Genomic DNA, 7339 nt, shown 5'->3' on the forward strand with positions numbered 1-7339 from the left:
CCGCCGCGAGCTGCCCACACCGGACGTCGAGACGGCCGTGGTCCCTGGACGCCGGCCCGCCCCGGCGCTGGAGACCCACAAGCCGAATTGCCCCGCCGTCACCTTCCTCGCCGGCCACCGGACTTCCGAGGGCCTGCTCGGGCGACGACGAGGTTGCTGGGAGGCGGCGGGGGGCGCTGGGCGAGGGGCTCGCGGACAATAATGCGTTAATCAACTTGCTTAGTACATACGATTTGAATGCTCAAACACTAGTGTTGTTCTGGGTGATGTCAAAACACCGCCATGATGAAGTGCTCATCTCCGACGAGGGCATGTGGTTTTCACTTGATCATGTGTATCATGATACTGCCCAAATTCTGTGAATTTCTTGTTCATATTGTTATTGAAATGTTGGTGCAATATAATGGCAAATAAGGGTATATTCACAAAGTTCTAAAAACAGTAGGGGTATATTCACAAGGGTAAAATTATCTTCTTTAACACCGTTTGGTGCTGTTGACGGAGTAGGGGTAAAACGAGTCTTCATTTCGGAATAGTAGGGGTAAGACTGCAAAGTCAACAAAAGTGAGGGTAAAATCGTAATTGGGGTTGAAAGTAAGGGCAGAAACGCAATTGCCCCATTTTTTATTTATGACTTTTTCTTCTTATCTTCTTGGTTGGGTCGGGTCAAACCATTGACTTCTTAGCAAAGCATTACTCTAAAATCAAAATTGATGTCAATGTTTCATTATCGTAAATTCATAATATGTCGATTTTTTGTGTGCTAAGTTATGTGCGCGTGTATATAATAGTCAACTAATCGCTTTCTTCCAAATTATTGAAATTCAATGTCATTGTGATATTCCACTTGCACCGCAAATTCTTACGAAATATCATGTTGCAAGAGGCAGAGATTGGATCCACAAAGTTGAGGCAAAACACAAGCCGTCGGGGCCAAAATAAAGAAGGAACCAACCAGTGGGCACTAGTAGTTGCAGCAGCAGGTAAACAGAGCATGTTACAGACAGGACAACGTGACCCCTCTACGCGCAAAATCAATAACGCAGTAGCAATTCAACGCATCATCCACTTTTCCAAAGGGGGGGCGTCAACTCAAAAAGGGTAGAAGAAAAAACCAAAAGAAGCTGGTGTTGAAACGCAAAATGCTCGTACAAACCACCGTACATACACGCACGCTCGGCGGCGATCGACCGGCGCGGCGGCCGGCGGGCCACATCAGTAGCTGCAGGCGGCGGCGGCGTCGCCCTTGACGTCGCACCGCGGCAGGGTGCAGTAGTAGGGCCCGACGGCGTAGGTGGCCCTGTCGGGGCTCGAGTGCGTGAGGCGCGACGGCTTCTGGCCGGTCCTGCCGCCGTTGAAGTCGGTGAGGACGGCGCAGCCGGCGTCGCCCGAGGAGGCGAGGCGGACGAGGCACCGGGACGGGGCGAGGTCGGCGCCGCTCGCTGCCTTGCTGGGCACCTCGATGTTGAACACCCCCTGGCCGTCCGTCGCGTCCGAGCCGTGGTACACCGCCCGCCCCCTGCCGTCCACGCACGTGACGCCCACCACGCTGCCTGCGCATACATACACGCGCGGGCCGGTGCGGTTAGCCTGCTGGACTGGACATGGAGAAGGTGCGCGAACGAACCTGGGATGGGCCTGGCGTTGTAGGCGTAGGCGTTCCAGTTCTTGGTGCAGTCCTGGCACTGCACCTTGCCCGTCACCGTGAAGGTCGAGGGGTGGTAGTCCGGCGCGCGCGCCGCCGCCGCCGCGATGACCACGGCGGCCGCCACCAGCGCGAGGGCGCGCGCGCTCCTGGTCCGCGCCATCCCTGCCGTGTGCGGTGGAAGATCGGACGGGCGTTTTGGTTGTCGAGATTGAGCCGGGCCGGTAGCTGAGCAGTCGTGGCTCTTTATCGGGTAGGGAGTTGTTACCCCTGGCGTGGCGCTCGACGTGAGCTCAACTCTAGGATGGATTTGGCCGGCGACGTGCGCGCCAGTTTCTGTCGTGGTCGGTCGGTAGCTAGCCTCGGGCGCCACCCGTCCGTCCGGCCGACGTGGAGGCCACCCACGTCGGCTCCGGTCTCAGCCTCGGACGTGAGCACAGGCACCGCGGCCGGGAGCATGCCCCCCCCCCCCCCCCCCCCCCCACACCTGACGTGTTGACCACCAACGAACACATACAGCCTCGACCCGAGAGCAAGAGATCAGCGGCGATCATGCATGAGGGGACACGCACGCTGATCTCCCAACCAGCGTCTTCGCCCAACCACGGAGGAGTGAGGAGGCCGACCTGTTCTGTTCCTCGTGCGGTCGTGCCCTGCGACTTCCCCACGGGCACGCTGGTAGGCCAGGCCAGTCGCACAACAGGATGGAACGGGGTAGGATTGGTACCCTGCAGTCTGCACCGCGATGGATGAACAACTGCAGGCCTGCAATCAGTTCAGAAAAAGCTCGATTTTTTCTTGTCTGAATTCTGATCATCGTCGGCAGGCGCCATGCAGTTTCAGAATGCACGGTCATGCTGTCATGCATTCATGTGCCTTAAGATTGGGTCAGCAGACGGTGGGCTTTTGAGAAGCTGCCAAGCTTCGGATGCAAAACCAGTGCTCTAGGATTTGCAATCTGATGGATGTAACTTCAAATTCTTTTTACAATTGGTTGGCTTCGGCCTACTGGCTCTGCTCAAAAGCAAAACGGTGATTCGACTGTCTTTGCTCAAAATGGGTGCTGTGCCTCGGTAACTTCGTTTTTGCTTGTCCAGGCTTGAGCGTGCAGCAGGGCGATCATTTTACGTGATTAGTAACTTCCATGCGATGTTTTTATGTGTGAATTTACACACTCCCATAAACAAATACTGCATTACCCAATCTTAGAAATTTTGAAAGTATACAAGTTCCATGAACAGAGAATATTCACCAAACGGCCGCACCATCATGATTCATGAACAATATTTAAAATATTTAAGTGCGTACTAGAGATGTTGGATCATTAACATGAATAGTACTGGTTGCGACCATGTCTTTAGTAACAACATAACCCAATCCAGTTAAACAATATTTACAAAACAAAGTCCTGACTCCAAGTTTTAGGAAGACAATTCTGAATCTGAACGACTCAGAGTAGTCCAAGTTCTGAATCTGAACTGGTGAGAGCAGTCCCAACTCAATAAGTGAAAATAGACTAGAGACCACATTTCTGAGCTTGTTCCTTCAGTGTACTACTTGGCTTCTTTCTCTTCATTGGCTCATTGCTTGCCCGCTGAAAGATGTAACAAAGATAAAGGCTTGTAAATTTGAAGCCGACTGTGAGCTCATGAAGATTGTAAGTTCTAGTAAATCACTACAAGAAATTTTTCTTTATGGTCAAAAATGCATTCTTTTGTCAGGGCAGATCATAACAGAACAAAAAAGAGTAACAGAGCAATGCATTTTGATTTTTGAGTATGACAACAGATCTGTACAAGAAAAAACAATAAACTACTGGGTCTATTAATTGAAGACAAAAGACAGACTAGCATCTGGTGTATGTAAAAAATTTCTGCATATACTTCAAAACTACACAATTGGATAAGAAAAGCTTGCTAGAAACAAAAATGAACCGGACCAATATTCATGAGCTTAACAAAATTGAAGTGGCATCCCCAATCACTGCCCAAACATTTGGCCATTTGAGAGCCAACACCGTCAATTTCATTCAGAGCATACATTGTTTAAGTTAGCATGGCAGCACGAAAATTACAGAGCTACATGTATGTTCAAGCTAACTAAAAGGAAATGCAGCATGCGGGTATGTTCCAAAGAGAGGATTTATGCGCACAGAAGGAAGAACAAGAGTCAGATGATGAGCTTACGCATCGATGCCAGTTGGTCAAGGTCACTGATCTGCGGGCGCTTGACGATGAGGAAATCCTGGAGGGCCGGAGCCATCTGCAAGCGCCCCGGGCGTCAGCCGCGCGGGGTCGACACTCGGGTACAAGAGGACCACGAGGTCACTGTAACAGAACGGCCCATGGGCCAAGATGGGCCGGACCACTTTCTGGGTTACTGTAGTGACGTGCTATTGAAAACAGAAAGGGAATCGACCCAGATTAAATAGCCGGTCGTGGAGAGCTAATTAACTCCGGATCGATTTTTTTGCACGAAGCGAGGACGATAGCGCAAGAGAATTAATTAGCAGGTATCATCTATTCAACGTGTAGGCTAAGTCTTAGCCGTTATCCCGAGCAAGGTCGCTACGTCACGCATGTCCTTCCACCCCGCGTCGTACCTCCCACTGCTCGTGCGCTCCGCGTTGATGACCCTGAGCTGGCACTCGACACTGACAGCTTTCACCTCGGCCGAGCGCTGGGCTCTCTCCACCTGGAGCTCCTTCCCGAGCTGGAGGACCTTGGCCGCGTGCTCGGCTTCCGCCGCGCGAAGAGCCTCGGGGAGTTGGGCCGCACGCTTGGCTTTCTCCGCCTGAAGCTTCTCCATCAATTGGCACCGGCGGGCCTCGGCTACCTGCTTGTCCTCCGCTGCCTTCCGCTCCTCCGTGAGTCGCCCAACCATGGCCGCATGCTTGGCTTTGGCCGCCTGATGATCCTCCTGAAGCTGGCGGACAATCTCTGTGTGCTGGGCCTGCGCCGCCCAAAGCACCTTCATCTCAGCTCCCAAGCTCCTGAAGCGCCTTGTCGTGCTCAGCTTGCGTCGCCTGAAGCTCCTCCACCAATTGGCGGACCTTGGCGTCGTGCTCGGCCTCTGCCGCCTCGCGCTCCTCCGTGAGCTGGGCAACCTTGGTCACTTGCTCGGCTTTCTCCGCTAGGAGCTTCTCCGAGAGTTGGGCGACGTAAGCTGTGTGCTCGGCTTTGGCTGCCTTGAGCTCATCCCTGAGTTGAGCAACTTCATCTGCGCACCTAGCTTTCTCAACTTGGAGCTCCTCCTTGAGTTGGGCGACGGCGGCCATGTGCGGGTCTTTCTCCACCTCGAGCTTCTCCGTGAGCCGGGCGACGTCGGCCCCGGCCGCTGCAAGCTCATTCTTCAGTTGGGTGACTTCATCTGCGTGCAGAGCTTTCTTTACCAACAACTCCTCCTTGAGTTGGTACAACTCCGTCTCGGTGTTCTGCAGACTGCAGCAACTGGTGCATCATCTGCATTCTGGAGGAGGTATCGCCGCCGCCATCAGTGCTAGATGGTCTCCGAGGAGCGAAGCTTGGTGGCGATGGCGCCATGGCTGCGCCCAATTGCTGTGGAGGGGTAATGGCGGACATCGATTCATACTTCCTCTTCAATGGGGTGCTCACAGTCGCAGCAGTGCCATCGTCACTGGCTTCCACTTTCAGTTGCGCCTGCGGCGTGGGGAGAACAGGCAAGCTGTCCTGGTAGTGGGACTTGTAGATGAGTTCCTTGACAGAAATGTCCCTCTTCTTTTTCTCGGCAATCCTAGCGGCTTTCGTGAGCTCTGGGTCGTCGTTGCCTCGCGTGTTGGGCTTTCCCCACTTTTTGGGGCACCGCCATGGCACATCGGCTGACCGGGACTCAAGGAAGAAGAACCTATTCTTCCACCCAACGTTGATGGGAAGACTGCTGTCGGGCTTGAACAGACGGCGCTTTTGGGAGGACACGAAGTGGTACCACCCCTGCTGGTTACCCCCGTGGGGGTAAAGCTTGAAGTAGTGCCGGAACACGGCCGACATGGGCCGGACGCCGACGCCGTCGCAGAGCAACACGAAGCCAGCCAGATACCGCCACGAGTTGGGGGTGAGATGGCTCGGCGCCAGGTTGAAGTGCTTCAGGATCTTGTTGTACAGCTCATGGAGAGGGAACCGTACGCCGGCCTCGAGCATGCTCTCGAAGACGCAGAGGGCGTTGGATCCCTCCGGCGGCGACGCGCAGGGCCCCCAACCGTCCTGGGCGCAGAGGGGCTTGTAGTCTTCCTCATGGATGGCGTAGTTGCGGCACATGCTCACGAGTGTCTCCTCGCAGTTGTGCTTAGACTTCATCTTCTCTACCTCCTCCATCCAACAAGGGAGGTTGTCGGTTACGGCACCGCCGGTGTCCGATGATGCAGCAGATGTGACCATGACGGTCGAGGATGATGCCATGGCTGGTCTTGGACGAAGAGAAGGGTGGTGCTGTGCAATGCGCTGTGGCGGTGGTGGTCTGGTGCCCGGGGCGCGTTCTCACCCAACAAGGGGAGGCGGCGCGAGCGCGAGGCGGAGGAGCAACTGAGCTGAGCAGGTTGAGTAGAATAGCCAACCACACTACTGCTAGCTGCTGACGAATTGAAAAAAGATAAATCAATTTCCTTTTAATCCAATCTTGATGTCTAGGCACGTGGAGCTCTGTGATGGATGCATTGGTTGCCTGGCTCTGTCATGTGCTTTGCATTGGTTGCCTTTGCCTGGCTCTCGCAACTAACAAGGCAATGACTTCTCTACAGCCGGCCGTATTCTTATGAGTCCGTCCAACATCAAGCAAGCATTTAATTTAATTGGAACGCTCCTCGTTCCCCACCGCCCCACCCACCCACGCCTCTTCCATTCCGCTGCCCCCTTCCTCGGCAGATCCGCCGCCGCCACCCTCCACGCCCGCGCTGCCGCAGGCCCCCGCCGCTGTCCCCTACGCCGGCCCTCGCCACGACGACACCGCAGATCCTTGCCTCCGTCGCCGAGGCCGTCGGCGAGGAGGACCACACCACCGACCACCCCGAGGAGCTCGTTGCCTCGTCTTCAGCCTGCTTGGCTCCGGCGACCACAAGTGTTGCTCCCTCGCCTGCTGCCACTGGCTTGCCATCGAGGCCGCCTCCCTCCTCCGCCTCCACCTTGCGTTCGGAGCCCAGGCGCAGCTGCTTTGACGACGAAGCCTCCACCTCTCCCTGTCTCCTTCCTCTACGGCGACGCGAGCTTGCGCGCGGGGACACGGCGGCGCAGCGCATCCCCTCCTCTCTCCGCCACAGCCTCCTCCCGTCCCCCATGCCGCCGCATCATCCCCTCCTCTCCCCGCCACCCCTCCCGTGTCGCGCGGCGCACGGGTCCACGACGGCAAAGGCGAGATTGTCGCTCTGGTGCAGTGGTTGCGGCACACAGCTGCGCAGCGTGGAGGAGGTGCAGACGCACACCGAGGTCACCAACCACACCAACTTCATGAGTCCACCAAGGCCATCCTGAACCTTGTCTGCTCCGACTGCGGCAAGCCATGCCTCTCCCAAACCGTAATATCCAGCCTGTGCCCTCCCGCAATTCCTCTCTCGATTCCCCCCTGTTGGATTTGGTGGCCAGTCGATCCAGTCCGACACACCTCGGCAGTGTCCTAGATCTGATTTCGATCTCGTGTGGGCTCGTGCTTGCTGATTCTGGCAAGTACATGTGTGTGCGCAGGACC

At 55.5% G+C, this 7339-nt stretch overlaps 2 protein-coding genes across 2 annotated transcripts; both read right to left on the bottom strand.

Moving 5' to 3' along the window:
* Positions 1-939: 939 nt before the first annotated feature.
* LOC120648739 lies at positions 940-1848 on the bottom strand. The gene is made up of 2 exons (XM_039925415.1): positions 1628-1848; positions 940-1553 (listed from the first exon to the last, which is right to left on the bottom strand). Exons 1-2 carry the CDS (start codon positions 1806-1808, stop codon positions 1216-1218), a joined length of 519 nt encoding a protein of 172 aa, XP_039781349.1. The 5' UTR covers positions 1809-1848; the 3' UTR covers positions 940-1215.
* A 3207-nt stretch (positions 1849-5055) lies between these two features.
* On the bottom strand, positions 5056-6450 carry LOC120648050 (the record flags this gene model as incomplete). Its single annotated transcript, XM_039924826.1, has 1 exon — positions 5056-6450. A coding segment is annotated over exon 1 (1005 nt), but the record flags the coding sequence as incomplete, so codon positions are not given.
* Between the last annotated feature and the right edge of the window lie 889 nt (positions 6451-7339).

This window comes from Panicum virgatum, chromosome 9K, assembly GCF_016808335.1.
Source record: "Panicum virgatum strain AP13 chromosome 9K, P.virgatum_v5, whole genome shotgun sequence".
In the NCBI taxonomy this organism is placed as follows: domain Eukaryota; kingdom Viridiplantae; phylum Streptophyta; class Magnoliopsida; order Poales; family Poaceae; genus Panicum; species Panicum virgatum.

Excerpts from the sequence above, each read along its gene's own strand:
- LOC120648739 (XM_039925415.1), bottom strand. The coding sequence starts at position 1,808 with ATGGCGCGGACCAGGAGCGCGCGCGCCCTCGCGCTGGTGGCGGCCGCC. Across the intron at positions 1,554-1,627 it reads CAACGCCAGGCCCATCCCAG|GCAGCGTGGTGGGCGTCACG; the intron begins GTTCGTTCGCGC and ends ATGTATGCGCAG.